The sequence below is a fragment of the Emydura macquarii genome, unplaced genomic scaffold (genome assembly GCF_026122565.2).
Source record: "Emydura macquarii macquarii isolate MOO-44397 ecotype Brisbane River unplaced genomic scaffold, CSIRO-AGI_Emac_v2 contig_561, whole genome shotgun sequence".
Classification (NCBI taxonomy): Eukaryota; Metazoa; Chordata; order Testudines; family Chelidae; genus Emydura; species Emydura macquarii.
In genome coordinates, this window is record NW_027130698.1 from 14,747,412 (window position 1) to 14,772,580 (window position 25,169).

General features: G+C 46.1%; 1 protein-coding gene across 3 annotated transcripts; it reads right to left on the minus strand.

Moving 5' to 3' along the window:
- Positions 1 to 6,890: 6,890 nt before the first annotated feature.
- IRF8 (interferon regulatory factor 8) lies at positions 6,891 to 25,169 on the minus strand. 3 transcript variants are annotated; one of them, XM_067539967.1, is made up of 9 exons: positions 25,052 to 25,169; positions 19,543 to 19,696; positions 16,499 to 16,682; positions 14,547 to 14,635; positions 13,802 to 13,913; positions 13,510 to 13,557; positions 11,421 to 11,807; positions 9,945 to 10,060; positions 6,891 to 8,358 (listed from the first exon to the last, which is right to left on the minus strand). In XM_067539967.1, the coding sequence occupies exons 2-9, from the start codon at positions 19,693 to 19,695 to the stop codon at positions 8,182 to 8,184; spliced, it is 1,266 nt and encodes a 421-aa protein (XP_067396068.1). In that variant the 5' UTR covers position 19,696; positions 25,052 to 25,169; the 3' UTR covers positions 6,891 to 8,181. The 3 variants fall into 3 exon arrangements, with proteins under 3 accessions (XP_067396068.1, XP_067396067.1, XP_067396069.1); XM_067539966.1 differs by having other exon boundaries at positions 19,522 to 19,696; XM_067539968.1 differs by lacking the exons at positions 16,499 to 16,682; positions 25,052 to 25,169 and having other exon boundaries at positions 19,522 to 19,658.

The following is a 25,169-nucleotide window of genomic DNA, read 5'->3' on the forward strand; positions in this document are numbered from 1 at the left end:
AAAATCCTTCTGCGCACCTCAGTTTAACAAGCCGAGAAGGCTGACTCGGTGACGCTTTGGATTATGCCAACGTGTAAATATTAGTGAGTTGGCCGCTCCTTTTTAGCCACAGAAAGTGCAAGTGTTTCCTCTGATCTCAGCTGCACGGTCTGGCATAGGGGGAGAGGCAGGAGCTCGCTCTAGGAGGCAAGGTCCAGGCCAGTTCAGGGCATTACAGGTCAAAACAGTGTTGGTTTCCTGTACAGCTCCAAGATACGAACTCATAGATCATTAACAACCTACATCCGTGGCCCCTTGTTTGGCCCCTTGTTTAATCTAAAAGCCAGATACAATTGCTAATTACAGGGAGCCAGTTAGTTACAGTATTTGAGTCCATGGGGTGCTGTTTAGTGAGTGACGTTTAAAGGAAAACAGAGCTACGCTCTCCAGCTGGGATACTGGAACTGCCCGGCCTGCCTCTCTCCCTTTCCAAACAAAAACAGGACCCTGAGGGCATCTGCTTGGCAGAGAGAGCCGCCATCTCTCGTGTCACTAGACTCTGAGTTTGGTGTAAACAGGAAAGGTCCCTTCTAGAGTTATACATCTATATCATTAGCTGATATAATGCAACCTGGCCTCACCATCTGCCACGCTTCAGTATCTAGCTACATTATATGCATGGTAAAGCTGCCGGGCTCACAGTTTAGCTAGGCAATGTTTAAAGCTGCAGTTCAAACCAACAGTTGAATGAGCCCCAGGGTTTGTGTCATTGCATCAGTGGCTTCCCCCCTCTTTTACTGGTTTTATTTCAATAAAAAAGGGATTAAGGCCTGGCAGGCAAATCTCTCAGTCCTCACTCAGACAAAACTCCCATCCATGTCCGTGGATCAGCAGCAAAATCAAAAGTCATACTACACCACCAAGCAAAAGTTCTCATTGAAAGGAATGAGGCAATCTGCTTGCAAATCAAAGCCGTAGTACAGCCTTCAGTTATTAGGCTGTTCCTCTCAATCCTGAAATCATTTGCTTTTGTCATCAGCCCTTACATGGTTCATGTGCGTTACATTCACAGTGAGGATCTTCCAAACTCTTTTGAATTTCTATTTGTGTTGGTATAATCTATTTTCAGGCAGCAAGAAAGAATATTAAGTTATGAAGTTGTTCCCTTTTTTCATGCCATTTATTCCATGTTCTTTAAGGATCTCTCCTTATGTTGGCCTTAAACACACTATTTTTCCTTGTTACCTGTCATTGGTCCAGCCATTTGACTCAGCCAAGGAAGTTCTTGCTAACTATAAACCAGACCCAGACTACCAATATCCTAAAGTGTAGCGGGTTCCCATTGTAACTGACATAGAAAGGCTACTCCTGTATAAATTGACATGTTGTGTCCTTTTCACCTTGATGCATCAGTTTATTTATGTCATTACAAATAGCTTATAAAAAAAAACAACCAAAGATTCAAATCAGGACACCCTGTCTGGACAACCACAATATGTGGAGAAAATTCAGATCTGGACCGTAAGTTCACAGACTTTCCCATCCCAAATAAAAGTGAAGTCTAATGAAGCAAAATAATAATTAAAGCTGTATTTCCTTTCATTCATGTGTATCTTCGCATCTGTGGTTTGGGCGGGGTCTATTTTCATGTTAGGGGTTAAACAGGGTGAAAATGTCGTAAACCAGAAATGGATTAAGAGAAAAAATGTACCTGGCATTATTGTCAGAGATTTAAATGATCAGCTCGCTGATGGTATTCAAGTTTACTCCAACCTGTCCTACTTGTCCGAGTGCCTTTCCTCTTACGTCTAGATCTGAGTTTGTGGCCTGAAAACTCATCAATAATCAGTAGAAAGAGTGTGATTGTGTCTAGTTTCAGCTCAGAAAATGTGATTTCATGCAATAACTACACATTTTGTTTTAACGAGAGGAAGGAGGGTTGCTTGAATCCCAGCCCAGATTGACACTGTACTGTTTCAAACGTTGACAAACTTTCAGATGAACCTCAGGTTTGAGATGTCAGGTGAGTTTTAAGGAGGGCTGGCCGGAAAACAAGAATTCTGCTTCGCAACAAACTTTGAAGTTTCAAAATTAGTTTTCGATCTGATGGCAGGGGGGAAGAGGGGAGGAATGAGACCTTTTGTGCATGACAGAGAGAGCCCTACACAGAGTAGCCAATAGCCTGGTGTTTAGAGCACTCACTCACTGTCTGATGGGGGAAATCCGTGTTCAAGTCCATGACACAAATGCGGCAGCGAAAGTACTTAAAATACAGTTTTAAGTGGCTTCATGTCCCACGACGAAGGATTTTCAGAGTTCTGATTGCCACCTGCTACATTCTGGCAGGTGGTCGTGTGCCAGGTGAGGTGAGCATTCAGGAAACCTTTTCTAAAAATCCCCTCCCAAAAATGTCAGGGCTCTAAGCTGTCCAGGAAGGAGCAAGAAATCACCTTACAGCCCCATTGTCTAACACTATATCGGACCAACCTAAGATAGCTAACCGACCAAACTAGCAGGCCACACCAGAACACCCCAGAACTCTGAGAAAGTTCAGATCTGGACCCAAACCTTAGGTCTTGGACCCTTTTCTGTTTTGAACTACCTCCCATTCAGGTCTCCCTGACTCATTGACGTTTCCTTGACTTTTCAATCTTTACAATCTTTAAATAAGACATGGAACAGCCAGGATTCCTGAGCAAACAGGCTCCTCCATCCCTCCCTCAGTTGCTCTCTTTTTCATTTTCAGACAGACAGGGAGGAGAAAATCTCTGAGGTCTCCTGCAGTGGTTGGACATGAGGAAGAGGGGGCATCCACAGTGAGCTTCCCATATTACAACACCAGGACAGGAAGAAACCAGAGATTCTCTTCATGGACAGGCTGTCACACTGAAATGGTGCATTGAGCAATCAAACCAGTTGGAAACCCTGTATCTAGAAATAAAAAGTGACTGTTTGTTTTATAATGCAGAGGGGCTGCAGGAGGCCAAACCAAAGGCAAGAGGTTTAGAGGAAGCAGATGTAGCTGGTTTATTTCATACTCCTGAGCAGTTCAACTGCAAGTTTGGGTTGGGCTATTTATTCGTACAAGGTGATGGCTAGCCATCTCTCGCTATACAATCCTCTGCAGCCGAGGCAAAGATACTGGTCTTCAGAGCGTTGTCGAACTTTACACAGCTACAGACAATAGAGGTGGGTCCACACCAAACACCCTTAAATGTTGAAGGCTTTTCTTGGTTGGACCCCTTTCTCCATAACAAGAGGAACCAAATCCCAGGATCTGAATGTTCCCAAAATTTGGGGCAGCCTGGATCTGGATCTAAGCTTTGCTGCTTAGCCCTGACTTACAAGTCCTCCCTACATCCACCCGCCCACACCCACGCTATTCAAATGAGCCCATTTCCTCTTCCTCAGACGGATTAATTATCTCGGGACAGCTCCTCGTGCAGCGTCATGTCACTAAAGCATCAGGGAGGTGCAGCGTTTGGGATGCTGGTGGCCATTTCAGAAGCTGGCTTCTAGCCCGAAAGCAGTACGGGACAGCCCATTTGGGCCTTACCATAGGCCAGGTCATTGGAAACGTTGGAGCAATACATAAAGCTAATTAAATAGTGGGCCTGGAATGATACTGACGGGCCAATCCCGCTCCTTTCCTTCCAAAACACATGCCTCTCGAGGGCTTTGGGATCCTAGCCCTTACATATATCAGTCCTAGAGTCCCTTAAGAACCCCAATCACACGCCGAGTCTGAGCGGGCTGGGTGGTGTGGTTGCAGTGTTATATCGGGTACAAGGTCCCCTCTGTTTCATGCCCAAACCCGCCCTTTCATTGTGAGGCTCTTAAGAAAGGGTTGACAGGCAGCTCATCCTGCCAACAGGGTGTACTGGCAAACCCACGGCTCCCCTAGCCCTCAGGGAGACTCAAACAGCCCTCCCAGGGAAAAGATCAAGCCCAACTCCAGGAAAGCCCAGGTTCTTCTCCTTTCAGTAGACGGAGCCTTTCTGGCTCTTAGCTATTGCCTGCTCTGCTGGGAGACGTAACAGCTCCTTATGTAGCCCCTTCCCTCCATGCTAGGACATCTAAAGGATGTGAGTCTGTTCCCTCCCTTCACTTCAGGGGATTTTAACCCCCTTTCTGCCAGGATTATTGCAGGGGCCCCAGACCATGAAGCTCTACGAAGAGAATGTCCTTTGTTCACACGGGCAGGGATGGTCCCAGGAGAGTCAGGGAGAAGCGGTTCTTTGGCTGGGTCTCCCCCAGACCTGATGTTTTCAGACCTATCTGGTGTTCAGCTGCACAGCGGCTCTGGCTAGAGGCACCGGCGGTGAGCAGCTAATTCCCAGGTGACGCTGATTGCTTCATACGAACAAGTTTAAACTTGGGGGATGGGGGGGGGGGCAGATATTTGTGGAGTGACAAGCTCGTGGGTCTCAAGTAGCATCAACAGCTAAATTCTGAACTCAGGGCCATTTGCACTGCCGCTGAGTGGAGGCAGCAGAACGAATGCCGCCTGCATTGCCGAGACCGACTGGAGCATTGTGTTCTGCTTACAACCCCTCGGCTGGTGCAGGGTGAGGGTCCGTCCTGGGATGTGTCAACGGAGGAGAAGAATAAATGCAGGGCATCAAAGCTTTCGCTTCAGTGGGCCCCGAGGGACGAACCCACGTGAGCAGAAACCAACAAAAGTGTTTGACTAGCTACCTGCAGCCCCAGACCACTGTTTCGAGCAGCTGTGCTGTGTCTGTCCTTATGCTTAAGTGAACCACTGCGGGTTGGTTAAAGTGCAAAACATGGAGGCAGGTGGCTCTGGCAATGACATTTTGCATTTGGGCAAGTCACTTATCTTCGCTGGGCCCTGCTTTTCTCAGCTGTAGAATGGAAATACCACTGAGCGCCCCCCCCCCAGGACTGCTGCGTGGCTTAATAAGCATTTGTGATGCCTTGTGCGATCGTCAGAGGGCAAGTGCTAAGGGATTCTTTAGTGTTATGTGCATGTCTAGCTTTCATTATGGGAAGGCAGTGTTGCCTAGTGGATAGAACACTGGACTGGGACTTGGGAGATTTGAGGGCTAATCACAGCTCTGCCACTGGCATGTTTGGTGACTTTTGGCAACTCATGTCACCGCCTGCTGTGGCAAGAGGAAGCCCTTGGAAGATACAAAAAGGGGTTTCAAACAAGCACACAACAGTGGTTTCTGCAGAAGGATTTGTTCCAGGCCATCTGTGACAACCACAAGTGATGGTTGCACCTGTGACCCATCATTCGTTTCACAAGTGCACATGTATTGCTCCATTTCACACAGCTAACCCAGACCTGGTGCCACATGGCCTCCTTCCCACCTCCTTGCTGCATGGAAGCACGGGGGGAAAGGCAAACAGGGGCCAAGGCAATGTGAAAACTGAATGACTCTTCTTTAAAGTCGAAAGAAGCATGAGTGAGCATCAGCCCTCTTTGATGGAACACTACCGTTCACTGGGGCATTAGCTCTTTGCAACACATTTATTTTGGATACAACGCCAAGAGAGAGGATGAAGATTATTCTTGGCTTCTTTCATCCCCTAGCAGCCTGATTTAGAAGGCAGCTAAATCACGCTGTGTGCAAGCACACCGATCTGGTCCACCAAACAAACCCGATTAAGTTTGGTGGAATCTCCGCTGGCTTCGGATTGTGCCCCAGAGCAGAAACTGAACAAAGTCCTTAAGGAGGAGCGGGGCAACTGAGGAAAGCTGGGCTGACAGCTGGCTTTGGAAATCACCGTACCAAATACACCAGCTTGACTTTCTCATCACCTTCCCAACCAAGTAGAATACACACACACACCCCTTAACCAGAGACCAGACAGCCGAGACCAGTCGCTCATGGGACTGGAACCAGCGAGAACACATTAGTGGTGTTGGGAGGTGCAGAGTCTCAGGCAGGCCTTGTGACAGAGGGCCATTTCCTCCACTATCCTGGATAAACCTCATGGAATTAAGACAAACCTTATCAAATTAAGTGTAATACCTTTGGGGGGTCCATTATATTAAAAAGACGATTGGTTATGGGCTAGTGTAGGATTATATGTAATTCCTCTAGAAGCTGTGACTCATACAAACCTTGGGGAAACGGTAGGGTTGTCAAAGAACTGTTTGGGACAATACATGTGACGTGAATTTCCTAGACGGTGGGGAGGCCTTTTGAACCTAAGCCCTGGGGAGAAAACCCCCTTGTCTTCTGCTGACAGAAACACCAGATCAAAACCCACCTGAACTGTATGACGGCTGGACTAAACTTGTTATGGGTGAGGCTGGTATGAACCTGTGATCACCCCTTTGCGGGTTTGAAGGGTTGATCACCTGCGTGTAGGTTCTCTTACTGTTTTTAACTGGTCTGCCCCTGTAGAAAGCCGCACTTCCCTTCACAAACATGTGCACACTGTGTTTGTACAGCGCCTAGTGCAATTGCATCCTGCTTCATGGCTAGGACTCGAAGGCACGGACTGTAACACAAATAAGAATTGACTTGTGCACATTAAGAAAAGTGTGCATGTACCAATCAAGGGCAAAACTCAGGGGCTGCCTTTGAACTGGTTGGTCCTTAAACTAGAATCCCTGCCACGAAATGTAGTCTTAATGACTCTCCTGTATCACAGCAGGAAACTGCAACTGGAAATGGATATCTCCTCTGACTCGCATGGGCTGAGAGGAGAAAGTGAGGCTGAAATCACTTCAATGCGAGCTGCCAGGGCCCAGCTCACAAGGTCAGTTCCTTAGAATGATGGGTGTCAGAGCACCCACGCGATTGGCTGAGAGAGCAAATCCCTCTCCGTGCTTAACCCCACAAGAATGCAAGAGTCAGCATCCGAAGGGAAAACGAATCCCAGTAACTTGTTGGTACCACATTCTTTCTGACATTGAAGAATGGAGATAAAGAGAGACAAAATATAGCACTTTATTTGCAAGATACAAAATTAAAAACAGGCATCAAATAAATACTCAGCCTAGCAGACAGAGACACAGTACTGGTTGGGGCTTTCCGTTAATCTGTTGTAAGGCACACAAGCCCCCGTCCTTAAAAATTCACATTCCTTAGTTGCATATGCACAGAAAGCATGATGATACGTGTTAGTCTGGATCTAGGGCTGCCAATCTGGGTTGGACGTATTCCTGGAGGTCTCATCACATGATACCATCTTTAATTAAAGATTAATCTTTAATTTCTGGAGATTCCAGGGCAATCCTGGAGGGCTGGCAACTCTAACACACACTTTAGCAGGCATCCACAACTTGCACACATGTTGGATGTCAGGCACATGAATTTTGGAGGTTAAAGTCAACTAAACATTAATATTTTACTACAAACTTAAACATACTTTCCATTTACATATATAAAAACTCATCTCTTTGGCAGAAAATTAAAATGATAGTTTCCTATATTCAATATTTACAAACATGTGGAAGTTTATTTCCAAACTGCAAAATACTTCAATATACAAAAAAAACCCAACACTTAGTCGCTAAAGCAAATAAGAAGTTACTTTAGGAGTCCATCATTTGGAAGCTAAAGGATATTTGCTCTAAAAAGTTTATGTTGTCTTTTTACCATCAATGGTATCGCAAATTCTGTTTGGAAGTCAGTGGGACAACCTGATCACTGGAGACATTCCAGTTTGAGCATTTAAAAAAAAACAAAAAAAACCAAAAAAAAACTTTCACAACATTTAGTTCTTTCCAAAATGATGTTTTCAGGAAAGAGGATGAAACGCCAACGACAAATTCTCAGCAGCTATAAATCATCATAGCTCCATTGACTACGACTGAGCTGAGGATCTGCTCCTCAGTGTTTTCACTGCCAGATGGGTCACAGACACTTAGAAAAGCTGATCTGTGACAGCCTCAATATATTATACTAGCATTATTGGTCTGTCTAGTCACTCTCCCTAACATTCAAGAATCTTTCCTCATCTACTTGCTGTCGGTACGAGATGAAGACAAGGAATAGTACAAACGGCTTGCCCCCTCCCCTGTACAAAAGCCATCGAGATCAGTAAATGTTCCTTTTCTCAAAAATGAAAAATTTAATTGCTGTGTTTATTTGAAACAATAAAAAAGATGCTCATGGCTGTTCTAGATTGTAAATCAGAATGTTTTCCACAGGGGAATTCAGCGTGCTGGGCCCCAAAAGGGTCTAATTTAACCCTACCATTAGTTGTTTTAAAAAGCACTCAGACCGTGATCTGCTGATTTTCTCTAAACAGAGGTCTTTGGTGTGTCCCGCAGATATCTTGGAAGATCCTGAACATTTGGTCATGCTGGGTCTCATCAGCAACTGGAAGCATCGGGCCACTGCTGTATGTCTTTCTTGAATCTTCCACCATCTGTCTAACCCACAGCTGCTCAACCTATGATAGCAGGAAAGACCACCAAGATGGTTAAATAAGCTGAGAACACTTATAATATACATCTTTCTCCAACTCCCCATAACCACCACCACCTAAACTTCACTGAACGCTCGAGTGGGGGGATACCAGATCCTGTCAGTACAGAACATCAGCTATTGCAAGGAAGAGAAAGGTCTAAATGCACAAAAAGATGTTGATTGGGTAGGAAAAACCTCCTTCAAGACAGGAATTGGGACAAGAGGGGAAGGGATGGTTTTGTGGTTAAGGCACTGGTCTTGGATTCAGTTTCTATGTGATTTTGAAGAAGTCACTAACTCTCTCTTTGCCTGATTTGTCCTCTTTTGTCTAGTTAGACTGTAAATTCTTCAGGGCAGGGAATGTCTCTATACGTACAGTGCCGAGCACAATGGGGCCCTAATTTCAATTGGAAGGGGCTGCAGAGAGCCGTTTAAAATGCGTGGGGGTCGGGGCCACAGATTTGCACCCCCCACCTGGCCCTCCTCTTCCCTTCTCAGATGCCCTACCTCACAAGCAGCCTGCTCCATGAGCCCCTACACCCCCCTCCAAATCTATGTGAGTGGTGCACAGGATCAGTTTGGCCTGGCAGCCCCTCCATCATGACAGAGGGGTGACCGAGCCAAATTTGAGTGAGTGGTGTTGCAAACTAGCACGTGGGGTCACAGCACCACTCAGGCTTGGCCCAGCTAAAAACTGGTCAGGCCGTGGCCCAAATGGCCCCCTCCTGCTTCATGACTGATGTCGACTGGAGATTCTAGGCTATGCTATAAATAAAATGGTGAGTATATTTGGATGTCATCAACAAAAGGAAGCAAAGATGCTTCTAACTTAAAGACTTCGTGATCCTGCGTTTTTTTTTTTTCTGTTTGTTTTTTTTTTACAGTCTTTGAACAAAGCCATTCTGGGTATAATAAACTAGTCTTCCTATTGGTTTCTAATTTAGCAGAGCTTTTTCCCATTCACTTCTTCCATATTTCTTTTTAAATGCAAACTATCTATTACTCTCAAGTTCATTCACCCCTTATGCTTGCTTCCCCTAATCCTGCTGGTGACAACACAACTAGTTGCAGTGAATTATTTGTCAGTTTCCTAGAAGGGAGAGGTAGGAGACCAGAAGGAGATTACATAGCGGAGGAGGAGGGTACATAGCTAAAGTATTTAGCAAATGACAATGCAAAGCACAGGGAAAAAAACAGAGAAGGGAAGGGGAGAAAATATATTTCTTCCTAATTTAGGGCCAGATTTTTAAAACAGAGCCTGTGTACAATTTTGTGCTTAATTTGCTCATATAATTAATGTGCTTACATGGGCCAGTTGGGGATTTGTGCGTGCAAAGGAATAAAATGAAGTGGCAGCCTGGGCAAATACCTGTTTTACACATGCAATGGAGGTACCTATGTATACAAGCTAGGTATGCAAATTGCAGGCAGAGCTGTGCTTCTGAGGTTGGAAACATCTGGCTCTGAATGTTAAGAGACAGAAACCACAGTCTGAGGGCTGCATTTCTGAGTTGTAGGAGAGTGAAAGGGAAGCTAAAGCAACGGTTGTATCTCATGAATGTGCTTTACCTGTACAAGGATTAATTTACAGCGTGAAATGTCCATGTCTGGAAACTCTTCGCCAAAGCACAGCAGAGTTCTGCTCTCAGGGAAACGGCCTTGGCTACAGTAGTATTGTTGCAGCTCTAAGAGGAGAAAACCAGATGGTTGGAAAGGATGGAGACAACCCACTGCAGTGAGAGATTTGCTCACACAGCTGCAGCAGGTGGCTTATTCACCTGCAGTGAGACTTGTGTACCCACACACATCAGCAATGAGTGTTGTAACAGACAAGTGCCTGCAGACAGCACTGCATACACACTCAGCAAAAGGTATTTAGGTTTTACAGAGAGAGAAAATTCAAGGTTTGGGGGCTTTTTAAATCCCCATGCAGCGGATCCTTGTTAAAGACCTGCACACGTCACACTGTGCTGAGACGCAGACTAAATTAATCTCTGATTAAATAGCTGAGGCACCCGGCCAGTCTAGGCACCAGCTGCACTGGTTTTGTAGCCATTTAGACTCAGAAGAGTCAAGCGACTGAGTTCAGAGCCCTCCGCCTCTTTGAGTTTGGCAATGAGCTCATCCCATCCCTCTAAAGCGACCCCCTCAGGAGACCGATGGAGCTGCAAGTTCTCCCCTCTGGCTGGAAAGAAGGTTGGTTTGATCTAGAGATTTCACGAGAGGACTAAGGAGGAATGACTAAAGGTCCTATCTTCCCACCTCCAGGAACTCAACAGGTGCTCCTTGTAGCCTGAGGAGGGAGAGTCAGGCCCTGCATTGAAAGGCATTAACTCAGATTCAGCATCACATGCAGTGCAGTCAGGAATGTTATTTGAGGGCTCTTTAGATTTATTTTTTTGGTAATCTATCCATCATGCCCACGCTTGATGTAAAACCCTGCAGTGTGGTTTTTATAGAATATCTCCAAACACCACAGCTCACAAGAGAGAAACCACAGTATTTGGTAGGAAGGATACTGCAGTAGGTATCTGTATACGTGTCGGTAAGGACGTACAGATTACGTGAGCGCTTTGGGGGTCAACTCGAGATATTCTGGGCCAGATCCTCAGCTGGCTCAAATCAGCACAGATTCATTGACTTCAAGAATAGAAAGGATGGCCCAGAGGCAGGCCACTCCTGTGGGACTTGAGAGCTGGGCTGACTTCCCTGCTCTGCCACAGGTTTCTGGTACGACCTTGGGCAAGTCACTTAGCCTCTCTGTGCCTCAATTCCCCACTGCCCCACCTCACATGGGCGCGACGAGGATAAATATGCTAAAGATTGCAAAGAGCTCAATGTTAACAGAAGACCATGGAAGTACCTTAAAAACAATGGACCTTCACTGGAGCCGATATACCCCAGCTAAGGATCTAACCCTACCAGTACAGGAAGATGTAGACCCATCCTAAATCAACATGGCTCTATCCCCGTGCCAGTGCCCAGAGGAAAATAAGGGGGGCAGAAAAGAGGGTGGCTCGACAGAGGTGGATATGTTCTACAAACCTCGGATAAACTGGTTGCTGTCGAATATTTTGACCACCTCATCCCGGTCCAGCTTGTTGGGCCTGTCCTTGTACAGGGTATTGTTGCCGCTCCAGAAGACTCTCCCCTGGCACAGCCTCTTGATGAAGATACCATGTTTGTTGCTGTGCAGCAGAACCCCCCGTTCTAGGTGCCCAAAGAGCTTCTTGGTGATCTGCTTCTGGCGGTCATTCTGGATGGCGTCAGCAGAAGGAAATTGCACGTGCTCCAGGCTGTCCGGGCTATACGACTTGTCACAGTGGGTGGGAGGGCGGCTTAGGGAAATTCGACAGCCTTCGTGGTAAGAGGTAGTGGTTTGGCCAACCAGCTTCCCTCCGTAATAGAAACTGATCACCATCTGGGAGTACGCTGCAGAGAGACAAGGCCCAATCAGAGGGTGCAGCGTTGCCCATCGCGGCAGGGAAAACCATTCAGTTGCACAAGGGAGCAAAGCTGTGCGTCTGGCTCGCTAGCAGTGAATGCAAAGCGTCAGTCTCACAGCTCTCTGGGGCCAGACCCAGCGGGATATTTACGGGCCGCGCTGCAGTCCTCGCTCACGTGAGCAGACCTCGCTCAGCGAGCCGTGTCTGTAATGGGACTGGTCCTAGGAGGAAGGACTCCAGTCGTTTCCTCCCTTACCCACTCAGACTTTCCATTGGCGACGTTTATTTTTGGCAGGATATTTCTGAATTCAGCAAGTTCTCTGGCACGCAACGTTTTACCCTCCCAGTCCTCCGGAGTCCCACGGACCTATCTGAAGCTGACAAGCCTAACCAGTTAGATTTAGGGCAGAACATGCCAGCGGGATGGTTTGCAAACGGGCTTACACAGATCAGCTGGGCGTGTCCTGATCGCACACACCAGGGTCCTTCTACCGTCTCACTGGGAACGGGAGGATCAGGCAGCTGCATAATTCACACAGTAGCTGCCCTGGGGCAGATTCCAATACCCTTGAATACTCCCTACTCCATCAAAATGCCCATTGAAGCCAACAGCATGACTCGGGTAAATGCTCACCCGTGAGAGCGACGGGTTTAATGACTGGCCCTTTGAAACTTCCCCCCACCCCACCCCCAACTACAGATTTCATTACCTAGGGAACAATCTTCCTACAGAAGCCTTCGTCCAGGCAGATTGCATTGCTCCTGCCCGTATCGAAGCAAATGTAAAAGAGCCGGCTCCCGCGACAGCCATTTTATGCTGCCACGCAGAGGGGCGGGGAGGGCAGCCCCTGCAGGCCTGGGATCCTTCCACCAACAAACTTTCTGCCCTTAAAGTGCCTTTTAGACTTTGCCCCTCGTTAGCTAACCGTATTGCCCTACGTGTTTGCATCTGCTACCTCTGCTGAGAGAGGCCCTTTCACCCGGGCTCCTGTTTGTTAGCTAAACATCCTGCTAGGTCTCCGTCACACACCTGCACCCGTGCAGGGCAGATTTGCTGTGGGTAAGCCATCTGCATGCTGGATTTGCAACCAAGAGCCACGTGCACAGGTGTGCCTGACAGGGACGGCACAGGAGGCTTAATGCCACCTTTATATTCCCTTTCCCAATCTGGCTACGATCCGGCCAGCTTTTGGAATATCTTCAACACCCCAAGAGGGCTGGAAGGACTGGCACAGAGCCGGTTATGCCAGCCTCATGCCATTTGGGGACTTCTCTATGTCCAGGGAATCCCCAGTTGGCCCCTTAAGCCAATGTTACATGTTCCTGCAGCCGTGCAAGTGCATCATCTTACTGGGCAAGATCTAGCCGCCTCCCGGACGCACGAATCTCTGCTACTCTAACTGTGCTTAGAAACTTCAATCCCTTTGACTGGGTGCTGAGAATGGAACAGTGGCTTACGTGGCAGAGTGTTTCCAAGCAATTAAGCCCTAAGCTGCCATTTATGGTGGCTCTGCCATTTTTAATGATCATGTTACGTGTGTGTGTGTGTGTGGGTGTGTGGGTGTGTGGGGCAGGGAAGCTGGGCACCGCCCGGGAGCGCCACATGGCAGGCGTCTTACAAAATACTGACTGAAGGCCCGGCATGTAACAGAGCAAGGGAGCACGCAGTGGAATGGGATTTACTGTACCTGAATGAAGCGGTTCATAGCCGGGGTACCCATTCATCAGGGTCAGAGCTGCCAGGGGAGAAGTAGTAAAGTTATATATTTGTTTGTACAGTTTTGACACAAGCCCCTAGTAAAATCCGACAACATTCTTAATTAACTTGTTCCTCAAAAAAAAAAATCCTCCCCAAACCTCAAACATATAGGCAGCTATTCAGAGATCACCAATATTTAGTCTTTGCTATCTTGCATGTGTCCTCAAGGGATTACTAGACACTCTGTTCTATAAGTACTGGCCATGGGGTTAGTTTCTTACCGGGGCTAGATTGCTGCATCCACCACTCTGGTATCGGAGGGTTTCTACAACTCTCCTGAGGAGGGGAAGGGCTTCTCTTTATTATACCAAGGTAATCATCCACACCGGGGGACTGAGGAAGACAAAAAAGCCTAATGATCATCCAGGCGACAAAACTGAGCCAAGCAGATTTCAGGCAGGCAATCAACATCATGTCAAGGGCAACAAACGTCCTATTGCAACAAGTCGTTTTCTATATTGCTCACCAGCCCCTAAACTGAATAGCAAAAACAAACATGATCGGGCAGCAGGGACACTTTGATGTTGGGTGGGCCTTGGATTTCAGGGGCACGCTGAGAGCAGAATTTGGCCTTCTCCTCGAATGCCACCATTGTGGAAGTGCCTGGAAGCAACTGAGCAGAATTTGGCCCAACAATTTTACATCACAAGAAAGGGAAACAAGAGCTGCAAAACTCTGACCCTCTGGTGAACCTCTTATTGAACTGTATGCAAACCCGAGATGCATTGATATGATCAGCAACTGCCGCTGCAGGTCCCTGCAGTGGGTCACATGAACGAATGTAACTAACATAGCTGTAAAACATGCGGATTTGGGTTTTTTTTGCAACAGTGATATCAAAATCTACTTCCCCCAGCCATAGGATTCTATCATTACAAAAATGCAATATACAATTTCATGGAGAAACATCACCATCAACAGCCCTTCTAACCAAAGAGAGAGCTCTTTGCTGCAGCATTTAGTTACCTCTTTTATTAGATCATCTATTGCAGAAGGACTGCAGTCCATGTCAGTGGCTTCATTCAAGCTGCCTCCATTTGTAGCAACCGCTTTGCCTGGAGAAAAAAAAAAATACAAGGATTCAATGCCCAACCATACATAGCTTCAAACCATGTGCAATGATCTAACAAGGAACCAGACCACACAGAATACAAGAGAGGGCCATGGGATGTGGGTGACTTGCTTCTGGGAAATTTTTCCCTTTGTTAAAATAAAGAACCTTAGAATCCTTCATAGATCTTACCTTTCATTGCCATGTATGGGGAATTCACTTGGCAATGTACCACTCTAAAGCCAACCTGTCCCTTCACAACTGTGCAACCCCTTTGGGCCTGCCGCTAGTCCTGGCTAAGGCACCATTCCCAGTGAAATCAGTGGGCGTTTTGCCAGAGCAAAGACTGCAGGATAAAGGCCAGGAGGTTGCATGGGTGTGAAGAAGATTAAATTCAGAAGAGAGCCACGCTTCTGCTGCAGCTGGGAACAATTTTTCTAACCTGGCTAAAGGAAATGGAGATTTTGTTTTTCTCTTCCAAAGCACAGCTCTACATTATTGAGGGGAACATGTAAAGCAATTTGCATGATGCTTATAACAAGGGTACAGAAATATAAAGCCTTCTGGGTGAATGAAGTTTACAGAGACCAAGATGCTAAAGGCAGATTTCCTGACAACCAGATTTTGCATGCTTAAAAAAAAAAAAAAAAAAAAAGGCAGCACAAACAAAACCACAAATAAAAATAAACTTAGCACAGCTCACACCAGACCGGACATCAGAGCAACAAATGTTCTCTGCCAAGCCCCTGTTACTACAATTCCTGCTTTTACAAGAGGGTTTGTTCTGTTGCCAGAGCATCTGTACAGACTAAAGCAGCTGTACCTTTAGGGTTGGAGGGGGCACCAGGACTGAAAGTAAGGCCAAACCCTCAACTAAAACCGTCAGCAGGACAGACTTTGGGGCTGATTCTGATCACACTGCAGTCCTATCCTGGAAGAACTCCAGTGACTTCAGTGGGGTCAGTTTAGGTTTATACTATTGTAAGTGGGAGCAGGATCAGACCCTCTGACAGAGAAGTATGCCATGGAGTATTATCAGCTAATGTTAGAGTTGTGTGGGTTTTTATTCGCTGGGAATCACCTCTCCCACTCAGACAGCTGTGGGATTGGGCCCTGGTGTGGAGAGTGAATTCCAAACTTTCCCAAGCAGAGTTTTCCCCAGATCCTTCCAGCAGGGGGAAGGGTGTTTGCTCTCTTTCTTCCAGGGAAAAGGGACAAGATCTTGAGATGCATTGGAAGCCCGTGCCAGCCAGGTGGAGGTCCTGTGCCTCTGAAATGGTTTTGGACCATCTCCCCAGCCCATTGCCTCCTGCCAGGCTTTCCTTTGCTAAGAGGCTGCCTCAGAATCCTCCCTGGAAGGGATTCCACAGTTCACCTGGCTACAGAAAAGTGAATGCAGCTTAAAGCTACATCAATTTTCTCATGGATTCCCTAAGTGGCTTTCAGGATGAAAGGATGCACGATCCCCGGGCCTCTCCTCTCCCAACCCCCAGATCTCCCATATCGGCTTTCTGCCTGCCTCTCCCCCACCATGGATCCCTGCCCCACAACTCTGGGGAAGTGTGGGACAGTGCCATGGCAGTGGCGGTCTTCCCCACCAGATCAAGACAGCTCTCCAGGCACAGATCTAGGGGGTACAGTCTGACCCAGTGGAATCACCTGGATGCACAAGTCAAAGTGGGATGGGTCCCAGGAAATGCAATTCGGTATCTGAATACATGTCAAAGCTGGCATAAGTCCCCTTCCATTTTTTCCTTTGCTTTAATAACCAGACACAATCTCTCTTCCGCTATAAACCCCTCCGACACCCGATGCCCAGGAGGTAGGTGGCCGTGGAACGAATCACTTAATTTATCAGGACCCTTACATTTCTGCTCTTCCTCGGGGACAATCCTGTAAACTTTGTACGGCTCAGAGATGTCCAGCTGGGACCTGTCCGTCACCTCCTCGAAGTCTGGGCTCTTGTTCAGAGCACAGCGTAGCCTCGTCTTCCAAGTGGCTGGCTCAGCCTTGTCGCCTTCTTTAAATTTCCCTTTGAAAACTGCCCAAGCCTAAAACAAAACAGAAAAGCTCCACTGAGCTGCAGAACCTGCTTTATAATTAGGGCTTTTGCTTCTCAGGGTTTATAAATTTCATTTTTTGGGGTTTATTTTTTAGCAATTTTTGAATTTTTATGTAGATGGCAAAAAAAATCGAGGGGATTTGGGGCTCTCTGTGTGCGCCGTAACGAGTGATCTCTTGGTAATGTTCCCAAGTGGGGCTGGAACGTAGTGTCATAGCAAACAGCACTACATTAAAGCGCACGAGGGAACCTTTAGTGAGCACCCGCAGGGTCTCCACAGACCAATCAACGCCCAGTGTGTTAGTGCGCTTTGGAAATCATGGCCCCCTAGTCCGTCCTGCTGCTCTGTGGAGACAAGCCCTTAGATCCAAGTAACCACTTCCGGTGATTATTGGAGAAATGCCAATTTCATTGTCTTTTTATCGGTTAAAAGCTAAAATCGGCAGCCCCATTTATAATGTCAGGGCCAAATCTCACATTTGCTCCTCAAGGTCATTTCCTGATGTCCTTACTCACGGAAACTCCCAGTGACACCACGGATCTAAACACCTACCAGAGGTGCTTACCTGGCCCCGTCACTGTGGTGTCTGAGCTCCTCACAATCTTTACTGGATTTATTCAAAGTTGTGACACTGCTGGTAGGTACAGAAGGGCTATTATCCCCTTTTCACCAATGGGAAACTGAGGCACAAAGCTACTTGGCCAAGGTCATTCAAACTGTATGTCAGAGATAGGAATTTAACCTTCATCTCCCAGGTCAGTGTCCTAACTACTGTACCAGCCTTCACACTGAAACACAAAGTGCCTGATTCTCCAGGGCATTGCAGCTTCTGCAGTCATCATTTAAACCCATGTAAAATGCTTTCAGATCGGAGCTCTCCATTCATTTATCCCAGTAGTGTTTTACAGTTTCTTTGCCCAGGTGGAAATGACTTCTGAAGGCGCAGGGCACGGGAGAACCTGGCCCGTAAGATCAGTGCACTTGTGAGTTAGATCCTACAAAGAGGAAGCTGCAAGAGGTTTCGATCAAGTTTGCAAAAAAAAAAACAAAAAAAAAAAAACACAACAAACCTCTTGCATCAAAACCTGACAACAAGCCTAGATGGGAGACTACTGCATGCAAATACCCTGCATGGGGTCATCATGTCCATGACATGAAATTCTTTTCTTTGGAGAATTTTGCACGAATTGTGACTTACACTATTCGCCACAGTCCAAAATTAGCTTTATAAGTACCCTCATCATGATGCGAAGGTGAGTGAGGGATGTGGCGAGAGCCTTCCAGCTCTGCACTTTCTTCTTTTTGTTGGTGTGTCCCAACCCTATACTATTCTAAACAACCTTCTGTGTACTCAACAATTCTCTTGTTCGTAGCAGGCTGGATTTCCAAAAAATACATTTACGATTAACACAACTGTGCTCAGCTCAGGCATAATAGCAGGCATGGAGTGTTTTTAATATTGCTTTTGCATAGCAGATACTCAGTGGTGCTTTCATTCTTGGAAATCATGTCCCCAATATTAAGTTCTTTGAAAAAGCTCTCTCTCAAGGCAGCATTTGAGTGCTGGCATGATTGCTTCAGTGTCCTTGCAGGGGAGGCAGCATTGCCTAGTTGATATAGCACAGACCTGACACTCTGGAGACCTGGATTCTATTCTCTGCTTGGCCACCAGCCTGCTGAGTGACCTTGGACATGTCACAAACCTGCTCTGTGCCTCAGTTTCCCCACCTGTAAAATGGGGGAAATTATACTGACTTCCTTTGTAAAGCACCTCGAGATTGACTGACGAAAAGCACTACATAAGAGCTAGGTATTTTTATTATGATTACAGTCTAGTGAAAATTCATATATAGGGACATTTGAAAAATGGTGTCCCGCAATACAATGTGCACATATTGATTTGGGAAGCAATATTAAATTAGCAGGCTTGATCCCTTTGGAGCACTTTTAGTGGACCATGAAAATCCTTCTTTAGCCCCTGAGAGACTGGACTGAAATCAATGGGACCTTTCACAGTGAGTAAAGCTATGCATGGGCATAAGCGTTTGCAGCATGGGGGCGGTAGCCTTGTTTATAAATAAATGTCTGTGGTAACTACTCATAAAAAAAAAAAAACCAGGAAAAGACCAGTTAATACCACCAATATAATCCAAATTCAATATCTCAGCCTTCTGGAGTGAAACACGTTTTAAACTCAGAGCTATAAACGCCTGAAAAGTTGGAGACGCTAACTCACTGGATCAAATTCCACACCCGATACCTCTGCAGCCTCAATGCAGTCAACAGGGCTACACCGGTATGTCTGAGCCAGATCTGACCAACAGCCCATAGTACAGTAGTTTTAGCGGGAGCCCAGAGAGTTGTGGGTGACTTCATCTCTATACAGAAGCGGATCTTCATCAACCCCCAATTTTCCAAATTGTTTTTGGAAGGAAAATATTAGACCAGCCCTATCAACAAGGGCTGTTGGGGCTCAGCATCTTTTAGGAACAGGATGTTGAGTAGGAGAGGTGTTATTAATGCCCAATTTGCTTTAATTTAAAAGGAGGATGGCAGGTCAGGGCAATTCACCAGCAAAAAATAAGTAAATAAATCATGCAAGGAGGGAAATCTGTTATACAGCTGAAAAGAAGGGCAGGCTAAGCACTTTCTGCAAAGTCAGTGGGAATCAAGGGTACTCGGCAATTTACCAGAAGCAATCAGCAGCGTAGAGAATCAGAGCCAGGGCAATGTTGCTCAAGCAGGAAGGGGATGTGCATTGTTTGCAATGACAGACAGTCACACTGCCTGGGCAGTGTCAAGAAAAGAAATTTACCGTCTTTTCTACCTTAAATATAGAAGCGTCTACCTCCTGGTTGTAATCCTGCTTCCCAGCATGTTTCCAGGGGATGCGGAACATGCTTTTCTCTTCGTTTTCCCAGATCAGGCCTGGGTACATCCCGCTATCAATCTGTTCGATCAGCCACTGCCGGAGCCGTCTGCCCCCGTTCCTGTCACACATCCTGTAAGTGAAATTTGCAGTGGATCTGTTAAATCCCTCCAAGCAGTCACACTCCTGCCACATACGGAAATCAAGGGTTCCAATTCAAAGAGCTCTTCGGTACAGTGCATAGAAATCAGGAGCCGGCAGCAACCAAAGGGGGGTTGGACTGTATGCACCATTGGCCAGGGATGCCTTTATTTTCTGTGTCTTTTACATGGTCAGCACTTAACAGATAATATACAGAGATGGCAAAATGTCCTAATCATGGTGTACATATAACCAATGTCAAAATATTAAAATGCGCTCAATACTCCGTGACAGAGAGCCCATTGTAAATTACTATTGATGGCAGTAATTTGCACTGTTATAGTAATTACCATTCAAGGATCTCAAAGCACACTATTATTATCTCCATTTTATAGATCAAGAAACTGAGACACAGAGAAAGATTAAGTGACTTGCCCCAGGAGGAGGAGTCAGTCAGGACTAAAACCAAGAACGCCCCAGCTCTCACCGCTAGAGCGTGCTGCCCACTATTCACACTGTGGATTGAAACCGGATTTCAAGGCTCTTTGGGGCAAGGACTATCTTTTTGTTCTGTGTTTGTCCAGCGCCTAGCACAATAGGGTTTTGGTCCAGGACAGAGCTCCTAAACGCTACCATAATACACCTAATAAATAAGGAAAAGAGCACAATTTAGATGTAAAGAACCAAAATTCTGCTTTCAGTTACACTGTATAAATGCACAGTAACTCCACTGATTTCAGTGGAGAGAAAGTTTTGTAGCCAAGAGCAGAATCCGGCCTAAAGTAGCTTGAACTGCAGTCTGCAGGGCCCATACGCATCTGTTGGTAAAAGGAGAGGGAGGAGGAGGACCCGAAGAAATGAATAAAATAGACTTTTCATAGAATTAACATGTTTAGGTAAAGCCTCTGACGTGTTCAATACTCCCATAGCACTGATCCCCTTGGCAAATAGCTTCCTTTATCGCCTGTCTAGAGCATTCCTCCGCAACTCCTCTGTACCCGCTCACAATCACTTCTTCACGTAATATGCATATTGCGGCAGATCTTGCCAAATGCAACAAAAAGGCTGCTTTGGACAAAACCCATCTTCTTTGTAATTCAGCTGCGAGTCACAAGAACAACAACAGCTGGAAATCCCCCTGATAGCTGGACAGATGTGCCTCCGCTCTCAGCTAAACATTTGTCTTGCCAACATTTCAGTGCTATAGACTATTTCCCTGTGTTAATTTTTATGTGAAAAATTCCTCACCCAGTGCGGGATGCCTGTCTGACAGCAGGCTAATAAAGATGATGAAAGCGATCTGATTAACTGATTGAAACTCCCAGGAGCACTATTGGAAAAAACCCTCATTTGAATAAGTATAGTTGTAGTAACAAGAAACAAAAAACGCACGGTAGTACCTGGTTCCCTTTGATTATTACAATTTCACCTCTCAACCTTTTACAGCGAAGGCCAGAACCTAAGCTGGTGTAAACTGATGCAACTCCATTGACTTAAATGGAGCGATGTCTGAAGATCTTACAATTTATCTGATGTATTCATCACGTCCGGAACTAGGGACTATGGGCCAGATACTGCCATCACTTATACCAGTGAAGTTCCAGGGATGTTAATGGAGTCATTCCTGATTTTCACTGGTGGGAGAGGAGAAGAAAGTCCGCCGGATTTGTATTTAGTGAATTGATACGCTCTAATGGTTAGCATTTCTTGGAATATGTGTCCCTATCCTTGCTCCTCACCCAAACACCATTACCTGTCACTGGCACTTAGACTGAGCAAAGAATGCAAGGACTGGGCCATTAGCACATCTACAAATGAACTAAAGTAAAATGAAGTTAGCATGTCAGAGAATCATCTAATTATAGTGCATTCAGCATCACTATAGTTAGAAACCAAGAATTTCCCCTAGTCACTGGGCCTCTCATTATAGTTCAGCAGTTTTAATATACATCATGTTGAAAGAGACCGAGTTCTCCATCTCAATGTAATTTTATTTCATTTTGGTTTTAAGTCCGTTTGGCTATATTTTAGGGCCCCATCGTCACTCAGACAATTAGCCCCATTGATTTCAATGAGCTAACTCATGTGAGCAAGTCCTGCAGGATCAGTGTCTTTGTTGCAAGAGAATACGTGGGTAAATTATTTGAATTTCCACAGCTGTTTTTGCAGAACACAAAATAGAAAAAAAAAAAGGATAATTTTAAATAATGACGCAAGCCGGTCATTGGCATGACCTGCCATTTGCAAAGCACCTTTATGCACACAGCCAATTAAGTTTAACAAGAACTGTGTTCCATAGTACCCACCACGGAAGTCAACAGAAATTGTGCATGCCCATCCCAGGGAAAATCTGTCCCCACATCATGCATGGATAACCTACATTCCAAACATGGATTTCAACTGGGTTTTATGGACCAGGCCCAAGCGGTTCCTCTGAGTGATAAGTTATTCCACTGGCCAATTTCTCACTCTCAGGACACCACGCAGAAATTCAGGTAACAGATTCAGAACCATGACTCTGTCAACAGCAGAGTGGTCATAATTTTACAACTGCCTGCAATTGACCACGAAGGACCAACATACTTAAGGAATCACAATATTCCAACCCGTGTTAGAAAGTAGGTTCAAAGGACCTGAGTCTGCAGAAGAATGCGTTAGGGAATGGATTATCCAAACCAACATTTGCATTGCCTGACTGGTTCTTTTTGGCGATGTCATTTTGTGCAACATCTCCCAGAGTGGGAGGTCCCTGGGGCTTCAATACTAGAAATAAATATGTAAAGCGAATAATCCCAAACCTTAGTCTAATTTCCCCCACCCACCAGGCTTCCTGATTTTGACTGCTCGTTTTTTCCAGTTGTTTAAAGGTGTTTTTATCCTGTGACATAAATTAGCATCCCATTTTCTTTTTCAAGAGGAGCTGTAAATCATGATTTAGAGATTTCCGGGATGCTACCAGCATTTTCCTCCCTGGCCTTCATGCCAGAGATGGAAGCAGCCTTAAGAGAAGCACAGGGGCCCAAGCGACTGGTCAGTTTTCAACATTTCTTCCTTCCCCTTTTAGAAGTAATGTCATTTTCCAAAAAAAAAATGGCATTTTTTCGTTCCCCTCCCATCTCCTATTCTGCAGCAGGCCCTAAATGGTTTAATCGTTACAAAGCCCATGGCAAAGCCCAAGACCACCTAAATTATGGTTTGTGGGCTCAGTCCTCTGAAAAAGGATCCATGGTAACATTAAAGACAAGCAATGTAAACAGTCAGCAAGATCACATGTACACACACACACACACACACACACACACCTCTTCTGTCTCTGAACTACTTTCACTGGTACTGGGATATTTAGGCAAATTCGTCTATTTGAAAATAAACTGTTAATGCTTCAAACTGTCTTTTGTCACTTTTTAACAGAGACCCATGCAGCAAGGTGCATTTTGGGGCCACTGGTGAACTCACACCAATTGACTTTTTGCCTAATTAAACTAATGCTAAAGGTCCAATTTAGTCAACACCCTCAGGGTGATATTCTGCCACAGGGAACACCTCTTCTCTCATTCATCCCATTGTTCATAAGTGTTGTCTTTCGTGTTATTGCAGATTCCCTGCCACCTTGGCTTGACTTCCCCACCACGCAATGTCACACAAACCCTGAATGGCGGATATTTTGGGCTTACATGATGCAACAGTTAGATGGAATTTAACAGAACGGGGCTGGTGGCTTGCAAGTCACATGCTGACTGGAGATCCCTTGCAAAATGTAGAGGCAATGAAGCTAGTTGAAGACAGAGTGCACCCCTGACACAGGAATGGCTTTCCTTTTTGTACATTCAGCCCAAACCTTTAACATTACTCTGTCTTTATTACCCCAGAGCCCCGGCCACCAGACCTATTACCTCTCTGAGGGCTCATTCTTTAATATGGCTTTGGGGCATGCAATAACAACAGGGCTCTGTCAGCACTGCTTGCTCACTATTTATTCAGTCCAGATTTCTATTAAAGTTAGCCAGAGCTCTGTCTAATTAAAGGGTTGACAAGAAGTGCTGAATAGACCCTATAATCTGTGTCTAGCCTAAACGTTCCTCTTCCTATTTTGTGCTCAGGTGGGATTCTTAATAGTACAGTTAGAACAAGAAGACTTTATTGTACCGTTTAGGCAACAAGAGACAATAGGATCAAAAGACCATAAGAACGGCCACACTGGGTGAGACCAATGGTCCATCCAGCCCAGTATCCTGTCTTCTGACAATGGCCAGTGCCAAGTGCTTCAGAGGGAATGAACAGCACAGGGCAATTGTCAAGGTATCCATCCCCTGTCCTCCAGTCCCAGCTTCTGGAAGTCAGAGGTTTAGGGACACCCAGAGCCTGGGGTTGCACCCCTGATCATTTTGCCTCATAGCCACTGATGGATCCCTTCACTAGGCAATATCGTAGGACTGCACACATCCCTCCAAAGCAGTTACAAAGTATCAGGTACCTTCACAGCTTGTGTGTATTGTGCCCAACACGCTTTTTTTTTTCCCCCTAAACAAAGCCTTAAGGTGGGAGCTTGGAATTTTGGAAGAGGGGGAAAACTTTCCAAGATCCCCGCTGCGCCATTGTTTCATGAAACCACACAAGCGGTAGTACTGCTGGTATTAATGCAGGAGGATGTGGTGTGTCATTTTTGTCAGGTTCTTGTTTTACTTTAATAGAGAGCTTTAGGTATGTTGCTTTTCCTCCAGCCCCTACTTTAGTACGCCGGCTATGGGCAAAGCCTCTTAACTTGCCACTCAAACTAGCAAAATGCTTCCCCAGACACGAGTTTGAGTGTGTTTCAGCCAGGGGTAGTGCAGATTACCTTATTTAAACATAAAAGAGAACATATATGGAAAATCTCTGCGACTATCCCTGGCCACAGCATCACTGAGGAATCATTGGTTTGTTTCTTGGCAGCACGGGGGCGATTGTTTTTGGTGAATTACGGTACCAGGACAGGCATTGCACTCCACATTCCGGGTCATTTCTGATTCCTGGCTGGAGTGAACTCCATGCTTTCATTTCAGGTTAGGTCAAACTGCAGTGGCACGAGGCAGGGGGGAGTCCAGCGCGAGGCAGAAACGTGCCACCTCCAAAGTTCAAATCTCACCTGCAAAAAGGAAGCTGTGGTTGCAAAGAAATAAAAAGCTCCTCAAATCAATGCCGCAGCGGGCCCAGTTACATTTGCAAAAGCAAACGTTCGCCAATGGCTTTAAAAGGAAGAGAGGCAAGGAAGGCTCGTGCTAACGCACCTGCTCGGGGTCTGCCTTCCAACCACCCTGCCAGCTGCGGAACACTCTGCTCGGAGAAGGAAGGGGTGAGATGCAAATACCTGTCAGCGGTCTGCAGAATCGGCGGGCGCCCCAGGAGCTGTTCACGGCTGGCTGCTGTTGCTGGCTGGCTGGCTGGCTGGCTGGCTCGCTCGCTCTGCGCCCCGCGCCGCTCGCAGG